This window comes from Nerophis lumbriciformis, linkage group LG22, assembly GCF_033978685.3.
Source record: "Nerophis lumbriciformis linkage group LG22, RoL_Nlum_v2.1, whole genome shotgun sequence".
NCBI lineage: Eukaryota > Metazoa > Chordata > Actinopteri > Syngnathiformes > Syngnathidae > Nerophis > Nerophis lumbriciformis.
The window spans coordinates 26,505,700-26,532,295 of record NC_084569.2 but is presented as its reverse complement, the minus strand read 5'-3'; the positions used below and the strand labels follow the sequence as shown (position 1 = coordinate 26,532,295).

The 26,596-nt window shown below is 39.8% G+C and overlaps 2 protein-coding genes across 2 annotated transcripts in view; one reads left to right on the top strand and one right to left on the bottom strand.

Annotated features, from left to right (window-relative positions):
- The first annotated feature begins 4,520 nt into the window (after nt 1-4,520).
- On the top strand, nt 4,521-10,017 carry trir (telomerase RNA component interacting RNase). The gene is made up of 3 exons (XM_061973582.2): nt 4,521-5,291; nt 8,333-8,404; nt 9,711-10,017. The coding sequence occupies exons 1-3, from the start codon at nt 4,971-4,973 to the stop codon at nt 9,816-9,818; spliced, it is 501 nt and encodes a 166-aa protein (XP_061829566.2). The 5' UTR covers nt 4,521-4,970; the 3' UTR covers nt 9,819-10,017.
- Nucleotides 10,018-10,757: 740 nt separating this feature from the next.
- Nucleotides 10,758-26,596, bottom strand: part of ubn2b (ubinuclein 2b) — an 85,026-nt gene continuing 69,187 nt past the window's right edge. The window contains exons 16-17 of the mRNA XM_061973538.2: nt 11,385-11,453; nt 10,758-11,306 (exon numbers count right to left, since the gene is read on the bottom strand). Of these exons, the coding sequence (XP_061829522.1) occupies nt 11,263-11,306; nt 11,385-11,453 (113 nt within the window). The 3' untranslated portion in view covers nt 10,758-11,262. The remainder of the gene's footprint in view (nt 11,307-11,384; nt 11,454-26,596) is intronic.

Here is a 26,596-nt window from a genome sequence, read left to right as displayed (position 1 = left end):
ACTTTTCATTGTAAGAAATAAGCTTTCAATTAATGCTTTGATTTGTCATAGATGGCAAGCTATATTACCTCCGCCACAAAGGATCGGCCAAAGAGCTGAAAGTTAAAGTGGTGTGTGGGGCAGCTGAAGCAGATGCCATATTTAGAGAGTTCCACTCAAGTGACATTGGTGCACATTGTGGCCAGATCAAAACAAGGGATGCAATTTCCAAGAGATTTTACTGGCCCTCCATGACGTGTGACATTGAAAAATGGGTAAGATTTGGTTTTTCCTCATTTTTGCCTTTACAACATGTCTTGCCTGTCTTACTGAAAGGTACTGCTGCCTTGTCAGAAATAAATGGAATACAGTCCATCATTTTATTTATGAAGGGCACTTATGACTGTCCACTTTGAAGGACAGTCTGCTGGCTTGTCATAAAAACATTAAAAATAATAGAGCAATTAAAAAAAAATTCTGAATGTCAAACAATTCAGATATTTTGGCCTTCATTGCTGAAATAAACAATTTGATTCCCAAGTATATATCAAAGAGTCTTTACCATTTTGGCCTATATACCCCATTCCCCTTTGTCAAACAATTAAATAACATACTCTGCACATACCCATACTGACATAACTTTTAAGCCATTAAATATTTTGTATTGATCAATGTTTTCTATACTCAGGTGTCTGAATGCACATCCTGTCAACAGAAGGGCAGGGTTGACCTAAAGGCAGGCACAGAGTACAAGCCAATCAAGGTGAACTTCACCTTTTGCATTTTAATTACATAGCATGTATCCTTGGCGACAGGTGGGGTGGCTAGCACTGCAATCTCCCATGAAAAGGTGGCCCTATTCAAACTCTGGCAGGGATAAGGCCTCGCTGTTTATAGGTCAATCATTTGAGACTACCAAAGTCAAGACAGAGGAATGTTGCACTACCAAAGTGGTCTGCAAACACAGTGCCTCACAGTCTACAAAAAGACAGTACCTCCTGTGGGATATTTGTATTGAAAGTAAGTTCATTTCAAAATTGCTTGAATGATTACTTAATACATCATCTATATCTGACAAACAATTGCAATGGATTTTACGTGCATTTCCAGAAAGCTTTATTAAATATCAATAAGGGACAAGATAGAATATATATTGAGGGGCATACATTTTTTCAGACTAATTGAGCTTGTATTAATTCACCATCACTTTGTCTATCACTCAATCCTAGTATGCTGAAAAGGTGTTGGCAGAGGAGGCACCCATTTTCGATAATTCTGACCAGGCGGTGGAGGCATATCGGATGGATGTTGCAAAAACGCTCCTCAAGGAAACTGGCCGGGCCGGCCCGTGGCATAGGCCGTATAGGCAAATGCTAAGGGAGCCGTCCATCAGGGGGCGCCACGCCAGTGCCACAAATGTTGGAGAAAAAAAAAAAAGAAAGAAAGTTGGTACTATTATTTCTAAATACAAAAAATGATCCCACGTTAATTAAAATGCAAAGTAAAGCCTATTTAATAGAAATATTATTTGTTACAACATTACGCCCCCCCCTCTCCCTTACCGTAACATGACTCTTCTTGGACGTCACCACATCAAAAAATCAACACAAGATGTCAAAACGGCCAAAACTGTCAGGTGCCCAAGGAAGAAAAAAGAGAAAAGAAGAGGAGTAGAAACGAGAAAAGACAGAGGTAGCAGGTAGGCAACGTTAGCCTACATGAAATGGGGGGGGGGCGCCACCTAAAATCTTGCCTAGGGCGCCAGATTGGTTAGGGCCGGGCCTGGAAACTGGTGTGTACTTTTAAAACAAATTTCCAATGAAACTACTGGGATTAGCAAGGTGTCCCTCAAAGTTACAAATGGAAGAATCTGCGTGCTGTGTTTTCACATCCTTTCGTACGTCACAAAGAAAATCAGGTTTTCTTTGTGAAAATCTCTTGCAGATGATCTCAGTGAGCTCTGCCACAGCTGCGGAGGGGAGGAGATTGGCGGGAGCCCCAAAAGTGATACCACTGACTGGGTAAGATATCTTGATAAGAAAACAAACAATATTTTCCCTTGCCACATTTGTTTAACATCAGCCACTGAAAGAAGCCAATTGATATTGATATACTGATATTGATTTATATCAATAAATATAATTTATTTAATCAATTTACATATTGATTTACATTGAACTGATACACTTGACCAAATGCATTAATTTCAGATCCAGTGTGAGCGGTGCGGGCGATGGTACCACAGCTTGTGTGTGGGAAACCCCAAGGAGGAGGGATATAGTTGTGATGCATGCCAGGAACATACCATGTTAATTTATGTATTAGAAAATAAGTTATGATTGTATGTTGCATTTGAATTCCAAAATTTATTGTAAAAAAAAAAAAGGTTTCTGTTTAGCTCTGTTTCTGCTTAGTTTAGTTTGATGGTTAGGGTATATGTATTTGAATAAAAATCTGTATTATAAATGCTGAAAGATGCAGTGAAGTAAGGTCTCGAAATCTGACGGCCAAGTCACAGTTTATCGGAAAATGTAACCCTAGTGCGTCCTGAATATGGGGGCCCAAATAAGAAAAAGTGAATGGAGATGAAGGGAGGGGGGTGTAAAAAGGGCAGGAAATTGTAATTTAGGTGACTGGTTTAAGAATAGGGAACATACAGTAAGGTCTCGAAATCTGACGGCCAAGTCACAGTTTATCAGAAAATGTAACCCTAGTGCGTCCTGATTCTGGGGGTCTAAATGAGAAAAAGTGAATGGAGATGAAGGGTGGGCGGTGTAAAAAGGGCAGGAAATAGTAATTGAGGTTCCTGGCTTAAGAATAGGGAACATACAGTAAGGTCTCGAAATCTGACGGCCAAGTCACAGTATCAGAAAATGTAACCCTAGTGCGTCCTGATTCTGGGGGTCCAAATGAGAAAAAGTGAATGGAGATGAAGGGAGGGGGGGTGTAAAAAGGGCAGGAAATTGTAATTTAGGTGACTGGTTTAAGAATAGGGAACATACAGTAAGGTCTCGAAATCTGACGGCCAAGTCACAGTTTATCAGAAAATGTAACCCTAGTGCGTCCTGATTCTGGGGGTCCAAATGAGAAAAAGTGAATGGAGATGAAGGGAGGCGGGATGTAAAAAGGGCAGGAAATTGTAATTTAGGTGACTGGTTTAAGAATATGGAGCATAACAAACAGAACAACCGCATGTGCATGTATAGCCTTATCTATATTGGGAAAATGTATGTGTGTGAGAGAGAATCAACAGCTGATACAATGGACTCATACTATAATGAAAATAAGTCATTGATTTCCAGAATATGTGTAATTTATTAATGCTGAAATTCTGACAACTGACGTTTCAGCATTAAGGATAGTTTACGCCATTTACGCAAGCGTTCTTCTTCTCCTCCTCTTTGGGTTTGCCGTTTAACCATCAAACAAACGCCATGGGAACATCGCCCCCTGGAGTCACAAATTCTGATGGGTAACAGATTTCGGTACAACACCGGCATAAAGACGAAGGAGCGCAGAAGGAAATTTAAGCCTGCAATCCCCTCTGGGAGTCCACTTGAACAGCAGACTGGACTGGAAGAACAACTGCAAAGCTGTTTACAAGAAGGGTATGAGCAGACTCTTTTTCTTGAGGAAGCTTAGGTCCTTTAATGTGTGCAGCAAGCTGTTGGAGGTATTTTATCAGTCTGTTGTGGCCAGTGCCCTGTACTTTGCAGTGGTTTGTTGGGGGAGCAGCACCAGCAAAAGGGACTCAAACCGGATTGATAAACTGATCCGGAAAGCCGACCAAACTATTGGCACGCAGTTGGAGGCGTTTGTGTCAGTGAGGGACAGGAGGACACTGGACAAACTGCTGGCCATCATGTACAATCCTGCCCACCCACTCCACCTGACAATTAAGGGACAGCGGAGTTCATACTCCAACAGGCTCCTTCAAATTCCTTCCCGCACTGTGCGATTCAAGAACTCCTTCATTCCCCACTCCATCCAGCTGTATAATCACTCGCCATACAGCAATAGATGATATCTGCCTATTACCTGACATCTGACATGCTAGCTACTTCTCTTTGTTTTTAATGTATATTTTCTATTTTCTGCTGGATCTACTCTCTATTTTGTTTTATGCTGCTGCTTTCACATATACTGTAATATTGTACATGGTCATTGGTATATATTGTGTATATGTTATAGACATAATATAGTATATCTGTATATATATTATTCTGTACACATATGTATATATTCGTATATATGTTAGATTTTGTATCGCTATATTAGTCTATTTATAGCTGCATTGTCCTTTCCATCCTTACACTTTCCATCATTGTAACTGAACTACGTGTTGAACAATTTCCCTTGTGGATCATTAAAGTTTGTCTAAGCTATCTGCACGTAATAGCTCTTTTATCCTGCACTACCATGAGCTAATGCAACGAAATTCCGTTGTTATCTGTACTGTAAAGTTCAAATTTGAATGACAATAAAAGGAAGTGTACCGGTAAGTCTTAAGTTTAGCCAGCAAGTTTCACTTCCGGTATAGCAGTTAGAGCCACACCCATGATATGACGTCACGCAGGAAATTAAACATGGCCGACAGCTAGCGAGGGGCTTGTTGACAACCTAGCCCAAAATATTGGCGAACTAGGGCACATTCTACCATTCTGGGCGACAATTTTTACACGTTTTGGTGGGTATTATCTACTTTTGTAACATTTTTGACGTTACCAAACCCTAATCGTTGGGCTATTTTCTTTCGTCGTACCGGAGGAGCGCAGTGAAGCCGACTGCGTTAGCAGCATTAGCATTTGAGCTAGCTCGCGGTTTTGTGTGTTTGTCACTAAACACGCGCTCGAGGAGTGACACTTTTTGTGGGGGGGGTTTTAATTTTTTTTTTTCTCAAGTCGACCAGTGTTACGGAACTTCAGTAAACGACTAAGCCATACCGTTGGATATTTGCTTGAGCAAACACTTGAGAAGCAACCGGAAACAACATGTCGCAAAGACGCAAACATGGCGGCTCTCACAACAACACCAGCAGTAGCAAACATGGCGGATCTAACAACAACAACAACACCACCAGCAGCAGCAGTAGCAGCAGCAGCGGGGATTCGGACTGTGGCAGCCCCGCTTCCCACTCCGCCGAGAGCCTCCAAGCCTCCTCGTCATCGGGCAACGCGTTCGCCAACGACGGCAGTTTCATGGAGATGTTCAAGAAGAAGATGGAGGAGGAGATGAGGAAAAAGGCGCAGGGGACAGATGGAGAGCAAGGACATGCGTCAGTGGAAAGGAAGCCTCCTCCAGTGACGAGCTTTGTAAGAGCTTGTGTAGCACATCCAAATTAGCCCTTGGTGTTGCTTTAATACACAAACACATAGTGGCAACACATATATACAGTCGTGGTCAAAAGTTTACATACTTAGACTTAGACTTCCTTTTTATTGTCATTCAAATTTGAACTTCGTTACATAAGCTCATGGTAGTGCAGGATAAAAAAGCAATAAGGTACATATATAAATAAATAATATATAAAATAAATAAATATATATAAATAAATAGATTACTGTACAGATAAATATATTGCACTTTTCCACATGCATCCACGTTTATGGATGTATGTTATATTGTCTTTTTTATTCCAGCGAGTTAATCCATTTTGGGGGGAGTTGAGGGGATAATTTAATTGTGATGCGTTCAAGAGTCTTACGGCTTGAGAGAAGAAGCTGTTACAGAACCTGGAGGTTCTGCTTCGGAGGCTGCGGAACCTCTTTCTAGAGTCCAGCAGTGAAAACAGTCCTTGGTGGGGGTGGGAGGAGTCTCTGCAGATTTTCTGAGCCCTGGTCAGGCAGCTGCTATTTGCGATCTCCTGGATAGGAGGAAGAGGAGTCCTGATGATCTTTTCCGCCGTCCTCACCACTCTCTGGAGAGACTTCCAGTCTGAGGCATTGCAGGCTCCAGTCCAGACAGAGATGCAGTTGGTCAGCAGGCTCTCTATAGTGCCTCTGTAGAATGGGGGAAGGGAGCTGTGCTCTTTTCATCCCACTCAAAAAGTGCATGCGCTGCTGAGCTCTTTTTACAAGAGCTCCGGTGTGTAGGGACCAGGTTATATTGTCAATTATCTGCACCCCCAGGAGCTTGGTGCTGCTTACTATCTCCACCGCTGTGCCGTTGATGTAGAGTGGAGACTGGTGCTTTCTGAAGTCGACGATGATCTCCTTGGTCTTGTCGACGTTCCAGGTTGTTTGTTCTGCACCAGTCAACCAGATGTTTCACCACCTCCCTGTAGTCCATGTCATTGTTGTCACGGATGAGGTCCACTACTGTCGTGTCGTCCGCATACTTCACAATGTGGTTAGTAGTGGACCTGGCGCAGCAGTCATGGGTCATCAACGTGAACAGCAGCGGACTCAGGAGGCAGCCCCGGGGGGAGCCGGTGCTCAGGGAGATGGCACTGGAGGTGTTGTTCCCCACTCTCACAGATTGGGGTCTGTCTGTGAGGAAGTCAAGTAGCCAGTTGCATAGGGGGGTACTGAATCCAAGGGGGGCCAGTTTGCTCACCAAGTGCTGCGGGATGATGGTGTGTACACTTGTAAAGAATGTAATGTCATGGCTGTCTTGAGTTTCCAATCATTTCTACAACGCTTATTATTTTGTGATTGAACCACTTGTTGGTCACAAAAAACATTCATGAAGTTTGGTTATTTTATGAATTTATTATGGGTCTACTGAAAATGTGACCAAATCTGCTGGGTCAAAAGTATTCAACAGCAATGTCAATGGCAAGTTTTACTGCAATAAGGCGCTTTTGGTAGCCATCCACAAGCTTCTGGTTGAATTATTGACCACTCGTTTTGACAAAATTGGTGCAGTCCAGCTAAATTTGTTGGTTTTCTGGCATGGACTTGTTTCTTCAGCATTGTCCACATGTTTAAGTCGGGACTTTGGGAAGGCCATTCTAAAACCTTAATTCTAGCCTGATTTAGCCATTCCTTTACCACTTTTCACGTGTGTTTGGGGTTATTGTCCTGTTGGAACACCCAACTGCGCCCAAGACCCAACCGGGCTGATGATTTTAGGTTGTCCTGAAGAATTTGGAGGTAATCCTCCTTTTTCATTGTCCCATTTACTCTCTGTAAAGCACCAGTTCCATTGGCAGCAAAACAGGCCCAGAGCATAATACTACCACCACCATGCTTGACGGTAGGGGTTAAAGGCCTCACTTTTTCACATGGACAAAGATAAGACCTTCTGGAGGAAAGTTCTGTGGTCAGATGAAACAAAAATTGAGCTGTTTGGCCACGATATCCAGCAATATGTTTGGAGGAGAAATGGTGAGGCCTTTAATCCCAGGAACACCAATTCCTACCGTCAAGCATGGTAGAAGTAGTATTATGCTCTAGGCCAGTGGTTCTCAAAAGGGGGTACTTGAAGGTATGCCAAGGGGTACGTGAGATATTTAAAAAATATTCTAAAAATAGCAACAATTCAAAAATTCTTTATAAATATATTGAATAATACTTCAACAAAATATGAATGTAAGTTCATAAACTGAACATCAAATCAAGTAGGCTATTTCATTCATTACAATGCAATATTCAGTGTTGACAGCTAGATTTTTTGTGGACATATTGATGTTAAAGATTTCTTTTTTTGTGAAGAAATGTTTAGAATTAAGTTCATCAATCCAGATTGATCTCTATTACAATCCTCAAAGAGGGCACTTTAAGTTGATGATTACTTCTATGTGTAGAAATCTTTATTTATAATTGAATCACTTGTTTATTTTTCAACAAGTTTTTGGTTATTTTTATCTTTTTTTCCAAATAGTTCAAGAAAGACCACTACAAATTAGCAACATTTTGCACTGTTATACAATTTAATAAATCAGAAACTGATGACATAGTGCTGTATTTTACTTCTTTATCTCTTTTTTTCAACCAAAAATGCTTTGCTCTGATTAGGAGGTACTTGAATTAAAAAAATGTTCACAGGGGGTACATCACTGAAAAAAGGTTGAGAACCACTGCTCTAGGCAATGTGCTCCAATCACTCTATTACAAAAAAATAAGAGTTGTAGAAATGATTGGAAACTCAAGACAGCCATGACAACATGTTCTTTACAAGTGTATGTAAACTTTTGACCACGACTGTAGATATATATATATATGTATATATAATATATATATATATATATATACACACACACACACACACATATATGAACACGAGAAGAGTTAAGTTTAGGGATGTTCTCCACAGATGAGGCTGGTGGTTGGACCGCAGACTAAATGTAGTCTCCTTCATTGACAAGCCAAGGCCTCCTATAACGGTGTCAGTCTTCTATCCCCTAACCCAGGTGGGGAAGCGCAGAGGCGGAGTGTTCCTTAAGACCGGCATGGTTGCGAAGAAGCAGAAACCCGACTCGGAGGTAAGCCATCGGTAAAGATGACTGATGTCACACTAGGCAAAAATAATCATCACCATTTGATATTGAAATCACGATTAGTAGCACAAATATCCATTTATTGTACCACCAAAATTCAACTTTGGATAAGAGTTAACAGAACAAAGGATAAGCAAAAGTAATAGATGAACCACAAGTAAAATAATAATGGTAACCGCAATAAAATAGCAATATAAAAAAAACTATCTTTTTTTTTTGTTTAATTTTTTCGGAATTCCGTTTTTTACTTTTTACATTTATTTTGCCAAACTATGTGCCTTTTGTGTCATGAATAAAATGTTTGTTAATTACACGCTAGACTCCTCACATTTATTGATGCCATACATATTGGTGAAGGGGCGGAAGTTAGCTGCTGTTCTGTGAATGACGAGTTGGAAGTTGAGGCAGTTTTAAAAAAGTTGCGATTGCTGATTGTTTGTACGATGATCCTACATGATGATGTTGTTCACAACAACACACCATATGAGATGTGTTGTGGGTGTATGATTGTTTATACATTAATGTTGCATGGATGATGTCGTTCACAACAACACACCACGTGAGATGTGTTGTGGGTGTATGATTGTTTATAAATTAATGTTACATGGATGATGTCGTTCACAACAACACACCATATAAGATGTGTTGTGGGTGTATGATTGTTTATAAATTAATGTTTCATGGATGATGTCGTTCACAACAACACCATGTGAGATGTGTTGTGGGTGTATGATTGTTTATACATTAATGTTACATGGATGATGTCGTTCACAACAACACACCATGTGAGATGTGTTGTGGGTGCATAGATTGTTCTTGCTAGCTTTAGCTTCCTAGTTTAGTCGCTGTTTTAAGTTCAGGATGTGGCGGTTGAGAGTTTGGGGGGTGGGTGAGCGGTATGGGACACATTATTTTCCCAAACAAATGTTCCTTACCTCACAATGACAACATTTCTCTCACATTTTATGCCAATGTTCTTGCATAAACAGTGGATTTAATTTTATTGGCCAATTCTAGTACTCTGAACCATCTGTGGTTACGTGGCAATAATATGCCTTATTTTTTGTTGAGTGATAATTGCTTAGTCCCACTAGCGCTGTGTCAAAAAGTAGCAACTATCGCAAACTTCTAGTAGGCCTGGTCTTTTTTTCATCTGTTTTGTCACAAGCTCCAAAGTGTGCGTGCACATTAATCGTTTTTTTTGTTTTTGTAATATTTTGATGATTGTGGGTTAATTGTCCTGTCCTCCGTCGACTCCTCCCCATAACTTGGTTTTTTTGTCTCCTGGCAGACCGAGCCGGGCAAGAGTGACGCCTGGTCAAAGTACATGGCCGAGGTGAAAAAGTACAAAGCCCACCAGTGTGGTGACGACGACAAGACGAGACCTCTGGTCAAGTAGAAGCTGAGCAGGAGAAGAAACCAGAGGAGAGACCTTCATCAGCCTTGCTTCCATTTTGTGTCGACCGGTTTGCTTTGACACATTTTTTTGTATGATTTTCCTTCATTCTGTTTCATAAACTTTGCATACATGCTTGATGGTTAAGTCCTTTTAGTATGGCGTGATTTATGTTGGGGCTGGATTAAAATCTACACACTTGGTTGATGTTCAGTGTCATTGTGTCGCTGGAAATGGTTTTAAAACAGTCTGTAATAGGGATGGCATTTATGGATCTTTCAAGGGAGCCGTTCAAAAGACTGAATCATTCATTCCACAGCTTGTTTTTATCAAGGAAACAATCACTAGTATCAGTTATATGGTATGAAAAAAAATTGCACTACCATACTTGGTGTGTACATTTAATTACCCCTAAGAATAGTGGACCCGAAAAGTGATTACAAATTAAAATAAATAAAATATTTTTACTATATAAAGTAAATATGCCAATGACGGAAACATATTTCTTTTTAATCTGAATGCTGCAATATTGACTTATTTTCCAGTCAGGTGGCATGTGCTGACACCTAATATGCATGTGCATCAAAAAGGGATCGGTTCTCATGGTTTTCTTAAAAGAGCCATTCAAGAGTGGATTTGTTCATGAAAGTCACATCTCTCATCCCTAAAATGGTAAAGTACCACTGATCGTCACACACACTAGGTGTGGTGAAATTACTCTCTGTATTTGACCCATCCCTTTGTTCACCCCCTGGGAGGTGAGGGGAGCAGCAGCGATGGCCGCCTCGGGAATCATTTTGGTGATATAACCCCCCCATTCTAACCCTTGATGCCGAGTGCCAAGCAGGGAGGTAATGGGTCCCATTTTTATAGTCTTTGGTATGACTCGGCCGGGGTTTGAACTCACGACCTACCGATCTCAGGGAAAGTTTTACCTGAAATTAGACATTTTGGCAATTTACCAGTCCATTTTTTTATGACATGCTTGAAATAAAATAGCCTTCTTAAATGCATTCCATCATATATCGACTCGTAATCAGCCTTGTGAAAGAGGATTCTTTTTAATTAAAAAGTTTCAGTACTATACAGCATAGAACTCCTTTATGAATTCAAGTATGATAAAAAAGAAAAAGTACAGCTTGAAGGGGAAGCTCAAATTCAGCAATCTGCAGTTGACATGTTATACAAGTAATCATCTAGTTGGAAAACAGCACCATGCATCTGAGAGAAACATACAAAAGGCACGCTGTCGATGCTACCATCACACACACACACACACACACACACACGTCCTCCCTGGCCACAGTGATTTAGGTCTGTCTTGTAAACACGACAAGCTGTTTATTTAGCAAATCTGTGAAGGATAGCGCCTTAAAAATGAGGACAAAGTTTGTTTTTTCCTTTTGAAAACTGGCATTGGTGGGGGGGAAAGTGGTTTCCTGCAGTATCATAGAGTCTTCCTCTTGGTGTCTCCTTGGCTCTGGTTGACATCTGCAGACACAACATTGTTGGAACCGTTACTTTCAACATGAAGAGGATGAGGAAGACACGAGGACAGGTGATATTTACCTGAGAAAGCCAGCTGCACGTGAGGAGGCCGAGCAACCTGAGAGCCCGACTGGAGGCTCTTATATAGATCTGTGGACAAAGGACAGCCACAGAAGGACACACAACACCACAATAAGATGTACAGTCATGCTTCAAATATTGCAGCAGATACCTTGGCAAGATTATTCCACACATTTCAGCCTAAATGAGATTGTATTGCAGTGAGTGGGTTCGACATCTTGCTGTTTGATGGATATTCTTTTCCAGTGCAGTTTGTGTTAGAGATTGACCTATTATTGATATTTGGCATTGTGACGTATTATCATATCGGCTCCTTTTTTTCTTCCTTCAGTGCAGTGTGTTAGAGACCGACTGATTATTGATATTTACCATTTAGATATATATCGGTATTTGTCTCTTTTTATCTGTATCGGTCCTTTTCCTTCAGTGCAGTATGTGTTCGGCATCCACCGATCATTGATAGTTGGCATTTTGATCTGTATCAATATCGGCCTCTTTTTATCGATATATCTTTTTCTTAGTGCAGTGTGTATTACAAATTTGATCAATATCTTTTTTTCTTCTTCAGTATGTGTTAGAGTTCGACTGATTATTGATATTTGGCAATTTGACGTAGATCGGTTTCGGCCTCTTTTTATCCGCATTGGTTCTTTTTTTAAAACATTTTTTATGACGACTACAACAGAACTACATCATTAGATAAAATATTTACACAAATGATACCGGTAATGAAATAACTCATGAGAAAGTAGATAGTGCTCACGTGGCGATATGCATAATGAAGTCATTTGCTGCAACATTAGTTAAACAATCATGTTTGCAACTAATGCAACTAATGTTGCAGTAGTGACATTGTCACTACTGCAACATTAGTTAAACATGATGTCAATACTGCAACATTAGTTAAACATGATGTCACTACTGCAACATTAGTAAAACATGATGTCACTACTGCAACATTAGTAAAACATGATGTCACTACTGCAACATTAGTTAAACATGATGTCACTACTGCAACATTAGTTAAACATGATGTCACTACTGCAACATTAGTAAAACATGATGTCACTACTGCAACATTAGTTCAACATGATGTCACTACTGCAATATTAGTTCAACATGATGTCACTACTGCAACATTAGTTAAAAATGATGTCACTACTGCAACATTAGTTAAACATGATGTCACTACTGCAACATTAGTTATACATGATGCCACTACTGCAACATAAACATGATGTCACTACTGCAACATTAGTTAAACATGATGTCACTACTGCAACATTAGTTAAATACGATGTCAATACTGCAACATTAGTTAAACATGATGTCACTACTGCAACATTAGTTAAACATGATGTCACTACTGCAACATTAGTTAAACATGATGTCACTACTGCAACATTAGTTAAACATGATGTCACTACTGCAACATTAAACATGTCACTACTGCAACATTAGTTAAACATGATGTCACTACTGCAACATTATTAAACATGATGTCACTACTGCACATTAGTTAAACATGTCACTACTGCAACATTAGTTAAACATTATGTCAATACTGCAACATTAGTTAAACATGATGTCACTACTGCAACATTATTAAACATGATGTCACTACTGCAACATTAGTTAAACATGTCACTACTGCAACATTAGTTAAACATGATGTCAATACTGCAACATTAGTTAAACATGATGTCACTACTGTAACATTAGTTAAACATGATGTCACTACTGTAATATTAGTTAAACATGATGTCACTACTGATCCAATGTTTCCTCAAAAACATGTTCAAGTCTTGTCCAGCTGTTATATTATTCATCTTTAAATCACTTTTACTGCAAATGAATATCGGTTATCGGCCTTCTTGACTACTAATAATTGGTATCGGCCCTGAGAAAAAAACGTATCTGTCGATGTGTCCTATTTTTGGCCCTGCGATGAGGTTGCGACTTGTCCAGGGTGTACACCGCCTTCCGCCCGATTGTAGCTGAGATAGGCTCCAGCGCCCCCCGCGACCCCAAAAGGGAATAAGCGGTAGAAAATGGATGGATGGATGTTGTGGTGATTGATAAGATATCCACCAAGCGGGACTTGGGTGGACAATGCTAACAACAACATGGCGGCTAACTTCAGGGCGACAATCAAGTTGACAACTTTGTGATGCATCTTGTCTTCACCGCCTGCCTCATCAATAGCACATCTCAACTTTGACATGAAGATTACGCCAACAAGACTGCCCTCAATGCTAAGTGGCGATTAACTCATTTCCGACACGCAATGCTAACAACACGGCTAATGGTCGTAGCAGCGACTGTCAAGTTGACCAAGTTTTTGCAGAACAACACACGTCTGTGGTTTCATCACATGGATGCAGTTCTAACTACCCAGGAAGTATTTCCACTTGTGGCCATGTTGTAGTGGCTGGGTGACAACCATAGGACTCGGGGGACCCTCTGGGCTAGCGGTGAGTACAGTGTGTGTGTGTCTGTCTGTAAGACTATGATATCAATATAGTATATGTGCGATACATCCTGTAAGACTATGATACCAATATAGTATAGATGCAATACATCCTGTAAGACTATGACACCAATAGTATGGGTGCGATACATCCTGTAATACTATGATACCAATATAGTATGGATGTGATACATCCTGTAACACTATGATACCAATATAGTATATGTGCGATACATCCTGTAAGACTATGATACCAATATAGTATATGTGCGATACATCCTGCAAGACTAAATACCAATATAATATGGACGTGATACATCCTGTAGACCAGGGGTGTCAAACTCAAATACAGAGTGGGCCAAAATTTTAAACTGAACAAAGCCGCGGGCCAAGGTTGAACAAATTAACCTTTTAACAGGGACCCAAACAAGTTTTGCATTGAATATTGAACAAGCAAGGCTTATATAACTTTATAGTGACATGCAAAATCGAGTTTCAAATAATAATAATTGTTGGAATAATTGTTTGTAAGTTATCACAAAAGAAATGTTGTATTATGAATGCTGTATTTCAAATGTTGTATTATGAATGCTGTATTTCGAGGCCTAACAAAAGGATGAAGTCTCGGGAAACGCCACTGTGAGTTCAGCACGGACAGATGGCAGGATGTGCTCAACTCCTGGGGGAACTCTCTTTGAAGTGTTAAACGAACTCTCTTTGAAGTAATTCACAAACTCTCTTCCCTCTATTTGGTCAACGCTATTTACGACACGCTGCCTTCTTGAAGTCACTGTGGACAGGAGACGGGAGGGGTTGTCCATTGTCCTCCAACTCTCTTCCAACTATTTGGTCAACGCTATTTACGAGACGCTGCCCTCTTGAAGTCACTGTGGACAGGAGACGGGAGGGGTTGTCCATTGTCCTCCAACACCTGCCCCAGCTGGATCCAGGAAGAGCCAAGCCCGAGAAGTCCTCTTCTTGGACTTCAAAGCGACCAAAAACAATGACTGTTTTACATACCTCCCCATTCCTATTGTGACATATGTTGGTGCGTGAACATGGAAGATCTGAATTAAAAGAGGAGACGAGAACCTTCTTGGTCAGAGCGTGGTGCAGGACTGTGCAGAGAGTACAGTGACCATGTCTTTCCTCAATTGAGTCCAAATTGAATTCTGTCTCTGTTTGATTCCTTGCCTTTTGTCTTGTGTAACAGATGTCCTGTATTTGAACCTGACATCTAATTGGTCCTTCGAGCCGGATTCCAACACGTCTGACGATTCCAGCATGAGTGAGTGAAACCAGAGGACCATGGCAACCAAATCCTGATTGAGGAACTGCTTTTTCTTCATTTCGGGCTGGAATTGAAAGACTGACGGAAAATCCGAGGACAACAGGAAGGAAGGCAGAGAGCAGTGAGTACGTTTTAAATTGACGAAGAAAGAAACGACTGAGAGAAAGCGTGTGACTGAGGGTTACGACGCATAGACAAACCCTGTAAATCCTAGGCTCTAACAGGTAAAAAGGCCAAATTAGAGGGACGTCGGAGTCCAACGTCCGTGAGTATTAAAATTTTAAATAAAAACTGAATTAAGATAAAAACTGAAGAGGCCAAAAGACTGCAGGTAAACGGAACCGCGAAAACTGGAATCCGTAATATCCATAAACAAACATACTAGGGGGTGTCGGAGCCCACAATAATTTGAAATATCCGTGAACCATTATCCTGGGGACGTCGGAGTCCAACAGACCTAAAATGGTCTATTCAGAATAAAAAACTGAATTTTGTCCGTGAAAAAACAATAACCTGGAGGGCGACGGAGTCCGCATGTAATATACATTGAAATTTCCGTAGATCAATATACTGAAAGGTGTGAATGTGAGAGTGTGTGGGAGTAATCGCCATTAGGCTATCACTCCATATGAAAGTTGTGAGAAGTAAATAGTGGGTTATTGTGGATGCTCTAGGCAAGACACCTCCACTGGGGAACCATCTCCAGTAGAAGCGACGTGTACCACAATAATAAATTAAACCACTATCTTACAACAAAAACAAAAGTAATCCTTATAAGTTTCGGCTCTGTATGGGGCGACGGATTACTCCAAATTCTCAAAATGGAAAGAGGGACACAAAGAAACGCAGATCTAATATGGTCTATTACAATCTATTTAAACCAAAATAGAAGACAACAACCACAACGTCAGCGGTTAGACCCTACTGCATGTTGGCGTTGAAGCAGAGAAGGACATTTTGCAAGAAACTGTCCTGGGAAAAAAAAAAATCAAAGTAACTCAGCATGACTGTTAAAAGACGACACCAATTAGTCATGTTGTCAGCGTATGCCATTGGTGGTAAGATCGCTGCAAATGTGTTTGTTTGTTTGTTTGTTAGTGTGTGTTTAAGTGTGTATCTTTCCAGGTACAAATTGTGTAAAAACCCTGGAGGTTCAAATAAAAATAAAAATAGGTTAAAGGAAAAAGCAAATAGGAGAATAATCTCAAAGTGCTAACGTGAGAGAAAAGTAAAAAGAAATGAAGAAATGGGGAAAAATCAATAAGAATTAATGCAAAATGAAATAAACTAATGCGAGAGAGAGAGATAATGGGGGTATTGAAATAAGAGATGAAGAAAAGGTAGACTGAAGATATACATGTATGTTTGGATATATAAAGAGCGCTTTTATATATACAAATATATATATGTATAATTAAATAATGGAACAAATAAAAACCTAGATTAATAACTATAATAAGAGTTGAGAGGTATAGTATGATAAAATGATAAAGTGGGTTACATGTTTATTAGCTGAGGGAAGAAAAAAAAAAAGGAGAGAAGCTCAAGTGTTGCTGACCTTTGCCCTAAGAAGTGCACTCACGCCCTCACACACCACCTTGTGTGTGTGTGTGTGTGTGTGTGTGCGTGGCGCAGTGGGGGAGGTGTGGAAGTGAATTTATTACATGTAAATTTAAAGTAGGTTTAACTTTGAAGTGTAGTATAACATTCTTAAGTTAGATTATGGGAAGAATGTAAATTCAGAGTTTAAAAGTATAGATTAAGTAGCATATAGACAGTTAAGTGAGTTTAAAACATTACTTAAAAAATGCATAAAGTAATATGTATAACAAGCATTGTCCTGAGGTTCCATGCAGATCTAAACAAAGGCAAAATAATGCACCTTGGATGATAAACAGTTTGAAAAATGCATGTAAAAAGAAAAATAGACTTTGTAAGGCGTTTATCAAATCAAGAACAGAGAATGCTGAAAAACGCTGTAAGAACTACAAAAACAAGTTGACCAATATATTGAGACAAGCAATGAAAGGAATACAAAGAAATTATGAGGATGATGTTGAACAAAAAAGACATCTATGTATGTCCAGACAATAAACCAATCTTACAAAGAAAAATCGGTATAAGTGAGCAGCAGTTTTGAGCCATGGTTGAACTCATGGCTCAACAGGAGGGATATGAATGCCCTTATACAGAAGTACTATACTTCCTATAGTTTAATTCTTATAAAAAAAATTGTATAAAACATCTATGCAATTAACTAAATAAGAGTGAAGGAAAACATTATTGTCTGGTCATAGTAGATGCATTTTCAAAGTAGTTAGAAATATTTCCTAAAGGAAAAGCAGATGTGCTGACAGTAGCAAAAGCATTATGCAAATATTTAGTAAAAATGTACATTAACATTACAAGTACAACAGGACTAACACCATTTGAAAGATAGTGGAAAGACCAACCTGGGTACACTTAGTACATAGTAAAAAGGTCATTTCTGTTGAATCATCCAATAAGGAAAGGGAAGCAAGGTCTGGTAATAGTGTGGACGCACACGATGACTAGAGTTGAGCCAAACCACTGACCTTGGTAGACGAGTGAATCAGCAGAAATGACACCCCAATGGCTCAGACGATCCATAAACATATGGGTTAACGATATTGGTACTGGTCGGCCCTGCCCCCCTAATATGGTTCACTTGGGAATCTGAGGAAAATGTAGAACTCAGGAAACAAAATGATACTGCACCCATAGTAAACCCAAACCACTGGCAGAATCAAGAAGTAAAATACACTCACAGGGGAGGTCGTATTAGAAGACGGGTAATGGGAGGATTCGGAATAACCCCATTAGTGAAAAAAATGCCAGAAAACCCATGCCAGAAAAACAGTAATGGGAAAAAGTATTTGGGATTGTATTTAAAAAGGTCATATAATGGAAAAAAAAGTATTTGGAATTGTATTTGTGTTATCAAAGGGACATGTTAACTAGCACACTACAAATTCCACTGTGACAAAGTTGTAAGCATACCATTTGATGGTGTGTCAAAGTTTGATAATAATTGGTTCCTGTTTTGGTAATTAATTTGTTCCTTATGGCGGAGCAAGTGGGAAAGGCTACAAAAACTGATTGTGTTGTATGTATAAGCCCAGACAATTACTCAAGATGAGTCAAAAAAAAAGTTGAATTGAAGTAATGAGCAAAACAAAATTGACCCTGTAGCTAAAGAGACAAAACAGAAACCAATATTTGATAAATATGTGAAAAAAGCTAATTATACCTGCATTAACATGCAAGACTCTGTACAACAGTTAGGAAACGTATCATCAGATAACTGCATACACATAGTAAAAGAATCAATATTTGTACAAGAATTGTTAACACGCCTGAACAGTTTGATATCTGAACATTGGAAAATAATTAGACATGATGTAAACTGACAAAGTGTTGTAGATCCAACTTATATTGATGGGTGTCCAAGAGGTGTACCTGACGACTATAAATTGGTAAATCAAGTTGCAGCTGGATTTGAATCATTTGTCTGCTGGTGGTGTACGATTAACAAGAATGTTGACAGAATAAACTATGTCCACTACAACGTACAGAGATTGGGAAATTGGACACAGGCCGGACTTGAAGCAGTCGCTGATCAACTCGCCGCCACCTCCCTTATGGCCTTTCAAAACCGTATGGCGCTGGACATGTTAGCGGAAAGAGGGGGTGTGTGCGCAATATTTGGTGAACAGTGTTGCACGTTCATACCAAACAACACCGATGCAGAAGGTAGCCTGACCAAAGCACTGGAAGGCCTTCGCACCCTCAACGGTAAAATGAAAGAGCACTCAGGCATAGATACATCTATGTGGGATGGGTGGATGGACGGTTTCGGCAAATACAAGTCTTTGGTATCATCAATTCTAGTATCTATGGCCGTGTTTGTAGCAATACTGACGTTGTGTGGATGTTGTTGTATTCCCTGTCTGCGTTCTCTGCTTAACCGTCTGATTACCACAGCGATTAGCCCAGCAGATGATAAAGCTGTTCAGATGCACTTCCTGGCGGACGATAAGGAAGATGAATCTGATGATGGGGATACCTACCTGGATGGTGTTCCTGATCTGTTTCCAGACCCGAGTAACAATGAGAAAAATTGATGTTGAACTCTGAGTGTAAACATAACTTTGTCGTAAGGAAATTAACCATTAACTGAAAATTGCAAGAAGACGTTATTAGGGATAAGGAGATTATGGGAGGTTTTTGTGATAAACAGGGGGGAAATGTTGGAATAATTGTTTGTAAGTTATCACAAAAGAAATGTTGTATTATGAATGCTGTATTTCAAATGTTGTATTATGAATGCTGTATTTCGAGGCCTAACAAAAGGATGAAGTCTCGGGAAACGCCACTGTGAGTTCAGCACGGACAGATGGCAGGATGTGCTCAACTCCTGGGGGAACTCTCTTTGAAGTGTTAAACGAACTCTCTTTGAAGTAATTCACAAACTCTCTTCCCTCTATTTGGTCAACGCTATTTACGACACGCTGCCTTCTTGAAGTCACTGTGGACAGGAGACGGGAGGGGTTGTCCATTGTCCTCCAACTCTCTTCCAACTATTTGGTCAACGCTATTTACGAGACGCTGCCCTCTTGAAGTCACTGTGGACAGGAGACGGGAGGGGTTGTCCATTGTCCTCCAACACCTGCCCCAGCTGGATCCAGGAAGAGCCAAGCCCGAGAAGTCCTCTTCTTGGACTTCAAAGCGACCAAAAACAATGACTGTTTTACATACCTCCCCATTCCTATTGTGACATATGTTGGTGCGTGAACATGGAAGATCTGAATTAAAAGAGGAGACGAGAACCTTCTTGGTCAGAGCGTGGTGCAGGACTGTGCAGAGAGTACAGTGACCATGTCTTTCCTCAATTGAGTCCAAATTGAATTCTGTCTCTGTTTGATTCCTTGCCTTTTGTCTTGTGTAACAGATGTCCTGTATTTGAACCTGACATCTAATAATAATAATAATAAAAAAAATATCAATGGCATATCAAATACAATTTAAATAAAAATGGAATGCCTCTTTTCTATTTGCAGCTATCTGAGGTAAATATCAACATTAACTTTTTCCACAGGCTAATAAATTTGAAAATAAAATAACAATGAATAAACCAACCATTCAGGACTTTAAACTGCTCAGTTTGCAACACACTGATCTAATCGGATGTGCCCAAGCCAGATACCTGGCATCTTTTCTTGGATGCTAGTTCATTAATGTCGGGGCTCAGGCTTTGAGCTGAGGCAACCTTCATTATCGAACGAAGGTGTTCATCAGTCATTATATCTCGTAGTCCACCCGGACCACAGTCTTGGGGGCGTGTCTTAAAGGCACTGCTTTTAACGTCCTCTACGAGCTGTCGTCACGTCCACTTTTCATCCATTCTAACAACGTGCTGGCCCAGTCACAAGATATGTGCGGCTTCTGTACGCACACACAAGTGAATGCAACGCATACTTGATCAACAGCAATACAGGTTACACTGAGGGTGGCCGTATAAACAACTTTAACACTGTTAGAAATATACGCCACACTGTGAATCCACACCAAACAAGAATGACAAACACATTTTGGGAGAACATCCGCACCGTAACACAACATAAACACAACAGAACAAATACCCAGAACCCTTTGCAGCACTAACTCTTCCGGGACGCTACAAAATACACCCCCCGCTACCACCAAACCCCCCCCCACACACCTTGTAGCGTCAGTGACCTGCAGTGACCGCACCGATCCGTCTGTTAATCTCGCCTTCTATTCTTCCCTCACTCGTGAACAAGACACAGACATACTTGAACTCCTCCACTTGAGGCAGAACTTCACTCCCGACCCGAGGGCTGCAGTCCACCCTTGTCCCACTGAGAAAAATGGCCTCAGATTTGGAGGTGCTGATCCTCACCCCAGCAGCTTGATATCCATGTAGACCAGGGGGTGTCCACACTTTTTCTGCAGGCCAGCTACTTTTCAATTGACCAAGTGGAGGGGATCTACCTCATACTGTATATATAATTTAAATGTATTTATTTATGAAATATATGTTTTTGTTAAATGTGTTTAATGATAATAAAGCATGTTTAACACATATAGATTCCTTTCTTTCATGAAGACAAGAATATAAGTTGGTGTATTACCTGATTCTGATGACTTGCATTGTTTGGAATCAGACAGTAGTGATGATAACGTCCATATTTTTGAATGGAGGAGAAAAAAAGTCCTTCTTTCTGTCCAATACCACATGAAAGTGGTTGGTTTTTGCCATCTTATTTGTCCAGCTTCCATACTCCTTTTTGTACACTTTACAAGAAATACATTGGTGGCAAACTCCGTAGCTTGCTAGCTTGTGCGCGCCAACTTTCTGAGAGTCTTATTTTGTTAGCGCTTTTATTGTGAAGACAGGAACTGTGCAGTCAGAGTTTTGACGGCAGGTACGGCGTGAGAGTCTGTTGAAATAAAAAGTGTTTCTGGCCTTCCTGTCGGTCATTTTTTCTTAATAATGATTTGGCAGCAGCCAGCGTCATCTCACAAGACCCTCGGGTGCCGTGAATGTCAATCAAGTTATGAAAGTGACGTTTTAGTGAAGATTGATTATCGCTAATTTTAGGTCTATTTTTTTAATGCCTGGTTGGCGATCGACTGACACACCCTACGCCATCGACCGCTAGCTCGCCATCCATGTAATGGTAGAGACTGATGTAGAAAATAATGAATGTCCATTTTGTATCACAACTTTGCTAGCACATGTACTTTTTACCCCACTCGACGTGGGTTTGATTCTCAGCAACGTCAGTTCTCAAATGTGTTGTTCACTCTAAACATGACATGTATTAAAGTAAGGCATTCTGTATTATTCTTTTTAACCAACTACCGGAGAAAAAAAATAGCCTAAAACCAAAAATAAAAATGTAGTAAATCTCCTCTGTTCTGTCCAAGTTATGTTATATTGTCATCTTGCTCTTTATGCCATTTACTCAACATTATACAACCTGCCATATTCATGTTGGCAAAATACCAACACACAATATATATAACACATAAACCATATTTTACTATACTTTGTTAATTTACCTGGCAAAACCCTTTGATCAAACATTTATTGTCATTTCAAAAAACCATAATAGACGCAACATTTCAATGCATCACACATTAAGTGGTTAAGGTGTAATTATACATTTGACCAGCAGGTGGTGTCTTGTGCCAAAGTGGTTCAATGCATCATGAGGCTTCATCTGACCATCACTAGTTGTAGTATTAGGAGAAATATATCATTATTCTAATAGAATTATGATAGTAGAAAATGCTCTCATTCTTTCCATGTTAACACAGAACAATAACACAGCCATACCTTTTTTTGTTGAGTAGTGATTAGGCCGATTAGCGCTGTGTCGATTAAAAACTAGGATCTCAAATGTGCTTGTTTTTTTTCACTCGCTCATCTCTTTCAAAGCTCAGGAGTTTGCACACATGGTTTTTCCCAAATATAATATTTTTATGAATGTGAGGAGCCAAAATAGAAACGGGATTAATTGTCCAGCCCTACTTAATAAATAATATTTAAAGACAAAAAAAACCATGAGAAAAGTAAACGTGTTTGTATGATAACTAAGTTTTGGTAATATCATAAAATCTAATAATCATTTTATGGAAGTACAGTTGTAAAATTTGTTATTATTTATAAAAATAATAATAATATTGTGCATTTGTATTGTACTTTGCCTTTTTATATTAGATGTCATTTCTGATATTTTAACACTGTTGTGAAGCACTTTGTGGCTTTTTTAGTCTGTGAAAAGTAAAAAAAAATAGTACATTTACAAGTTGTAGTATAACGAGAAAAAGTCATATCATGTAAATAAAGTTGTGAAATATGAATAAAACTTAACATAAGTGATCAAGTACGGTAAAATGTCATAATTTTACAAAAATAAAGTTGTAATATGAGAAAAATCTTGTAACTGTGTGTTGAAAAAAAAACACTATTAGAAAAGAAAAAAACAAGTAATTTTACAAAAATAAAGTTGTAATATGAAAAAAAGATCATGAGAATTTCATAAAAATAGGAGAAAACTAGATACGTGCTTTTAAGATAATTAAGTAGTGGTATCGTGATAAAAATGATCATTTAATAATAATTAAGTTTAAAATGTTTTATGTTAAAATGGTTTACAATCCATCCATCCATCTTCTTCCGCCTATCTGAGGTCGGGTCGCGGGGGCAGCAGCCTAAGCAGGGAAGCCCAGACTTCCCTCTCCCCAGCCACTTCGTCCAGCTCCTCCCGGGGGATCCCGAGGCATTCCCAGGCCAGCCGGGAGAGATAGTCTTCCCAACGTATCCTGGGTCTTCCCCGTGGCCTCCTACCGGTTGGACGTGCCCGAATCACCTCCCGAGGGAGGCGTTCGGGTGGCATCCTGACCAGATCCCCGAACCACCTCATCTGGCTCCTCTCGATGTGGAGGAGCAGCGGCTTTACTTTGAGCTCCTCCCGGATGACAGAGCTTCTCACCCTATCTCTAAGGGAGAGCCCCGCCACCCGGATGTAAACCTCAATTGTAAACCTCCTGGTTTACAATTGTACAAGAATAAAGCTGTAATATTCTTGCCAAAATGTCTTTTTTCAACAATAAATATTGTGGTAAAATAATTTGAAGTGGAAAAACAATCCAGTGATACATTTTAGTAGAATAAAATGTCAACGACGAAGGCAAACATTTACCGTATTTTCCGGACTATAAGGCGCACTTAAAATCATTTAATTTTCTCAAAAATGCACAGTGCGCCTTATAAACCGGTGCGCCTAATGTACCGAATAATTGTGGTTGTGCTTAGCGACCTCGAAGCAATTTTATTTGGTACATGGTGTCATGATAAGTGTGACCACCAGATGGCAGTCTGACATAAGAGATAGGTGTAGACTACAATATTACGCCAGTAAATAACACCAAAACTTTAAATGTTTCATTGAGAATATAGAACATTACACACGGCGCTCAAAAATCTGTCAACATTTTTTAGTACGACTTTGATAAGCTTAGAAGCCGCACTGCTTGATGGATTGTTGAAGCATTACGGCTACCGTAGTCAGAGATACAAGTGTTATTATGGTGTGTGTCTACGGACACCAAAATGGCACCCATTAGCAGACATTTTATCTGAAGTTTTTTTTTGCATTATGCAAAACCAACTTTTCTTATCTTCTGGTACCTGATGATGTGTATTTGGGATCTGCACAGGGCTCAAATTTAACCACGGCAACTGCGGCAATTGCCGCGACCGCCCTCTCATTTGCCATAATGCCCTAAAAAATTTACCAACATTTGCATCAACAACTTGCCGTGACCGCCCTTGACTTTTTACTTGCTAATGGACGAGGCTTATAATTGTCCACGGCATTATGATAAATCGCCATAAGAATCAAGATCATTAGTCATACCATCTACTTTATAATTTATCAATACCACGTCATTTGTTAATGCATTTTAAGCACCACCAAGTCAGGCGCATGCGCACTAATGTCGTTTAACTGATTATTCATGGCGGACCAACAACATCAACCTTGCTCCAGAGGCACTCCCTCGGAGTATACTTAATCAACAGCCATACATGTCACACTAAGGGTGGCCGTATAAACAACGCCAACACTGTCATAAACCTATGCCATATAGTGGGACCATACTAAACAACAATGACAATTACAATTCGGGAGAATATTTGCACCGCAACACAACATAAACACAAGAGAACACATTCCCAGAATTCCTTCCAGCACCAACTCTTCCGGGACGCTACAATTATTTTCCCTCGCTTCCTGCCGTGCGTTTAAAAGCGCACTGCTGTGTTTAGATGGAGACAGGTGTGGGCCATATTGGAGACAGATGCTCTTGTCCCCACACAAAGTATACAGCGAAGGAGAAAAACTATACGATGTTGCTTTCATTTTGACAATACAGCGTCCATCAGCTGATGTGACTGAGAGTGAATGAGGTGAGGAAACACCTGTCACTCCTGGGTTTTTTGTTGTTTGCCAAACTGTTGTACTGAACCACAAGGGTGGCGTTGGAGCAGAAAACATATTGTTTATAAGACTTTATCTTCATTAGCCAAACTGCTTTGTGTTTTATTTTGATATCAAAAAGTAAACGGCATGTTTTTTTTTACATTACTTGTTTTTTTAATGTCACAAAGGTATTGCTTTAAAAACCATTTGACACATAATTTTGTTAATGTTTTATTGTGTATAGTTAATTCCTATATGACACATTTCTGCTCAAACTCTTAATGGATCTGTCCCGATACAGCATCTACATGTACATAACTTTAAAAAAACAATAATAAAAATATATACTTTCCTCTATCAAAAGATAAAAATAGAGTTAAAGGCATCATGAAATGACAAAAAGCTGACAAGATTATATTAATAATGAATAAAAAAACAGTATATGTATGCTTGCATGCTTTGGAGCCCCTGCCTGGAAAGAAAATAATGTTTGCCTTGGTGCCCTACTAACTTGCCTTGGTGCCCTTAAATTTGAGCCCTCCTTTAAGGCAACACTTGCCTTGACTTTAAAAAGTTAAAATTTGAGGCCTGTCTGCATAAGTCCTGAAAATGTGCGCGTGTCCACCATTGTAGCCCGTGCCGACACCGTAGTCGATAAGCTTCTTCTTTTTCACTATTTTCTTGACATTCATCCTCCGCTGTTGCCATTTCTAATATAAAGTAGTGTAAAGTTCTAACTTATATCTCGCTATGGAAGCGCTAAAACTACCAGTGTAGTGGGTTTACATCATTCACCCACAAAACTTTAGTTATTAGAGAGTTCCAGTCGGATGGTTTTTCACGGGACACATTTCCGGCTTTCTTATTGCACTAGTGAGCCATGGATGAGAAGATGCTGCTCCGTTGTTGATTTAAGTAAAGTTTGAATGTCATTAAAACAGTTAAGTCCATCTTTTGACACTTCTTCCATTCCCGCACGCTACACAGCTACAACAAAGATGACGGGGAGAAGACGCTGCCAAAGGTAAATAAGACCGCCCACAAAACGGCGCATCCTGAACCTAAGGTCAGAAAAGTGACTTGAAGATGATCGAGTCATACCAAAGACTATAAAAATGGGACCCATTACCTCCCTGCTTGGCACTCAGCATCAATGGTTGGAATTGGGGGTTAAATCACCAAAATGATTCCCGGGCGCGGCCACCGCTGCTGCTCACTGCTCCCCCCACCACACCTAGTGTGTGTGTGACAATCATTGGTACTTTATCTGTAAAACATAATCTATGCAACATTTCGACCAAAGAATGGTCGAAATGGAAGTATTTTAAATGTAGAAAAAAATCATAATATGACCCCTTTAATGCGCCTTATAAAACGGTGCGCCTTTTGTATGAAAATAGACCTGAATAGACGC

What these genes read in the sequence shown, in the direction of transcription:
- trir (XM_061973582.2), top strand. Translation starts at nt 4,971, where the DNA reads ATGTCGCAAAGACGCAAACATGGCGGCTCTCACAACAACACCAGCAGT. An exon ending in CTCCTCCAGTGACGAGCTTT is followed by an intron (nt 5,292 to 8,332) that starts GTAAGAGCTTGT and finishes CCCCTAACCCAG; the next exon opens with GTGGGGAAGCGCAGAGGCGG. An exon ending in AGCAGAAACCCGACTCGGAG is followed by an intron (nt 8,405 to 9,710) that starts GTAAGCCATCGG and finishes GTCTCCTGGCAG; the next exon opens with ACCGAGCCGGGCAAGAGTGA.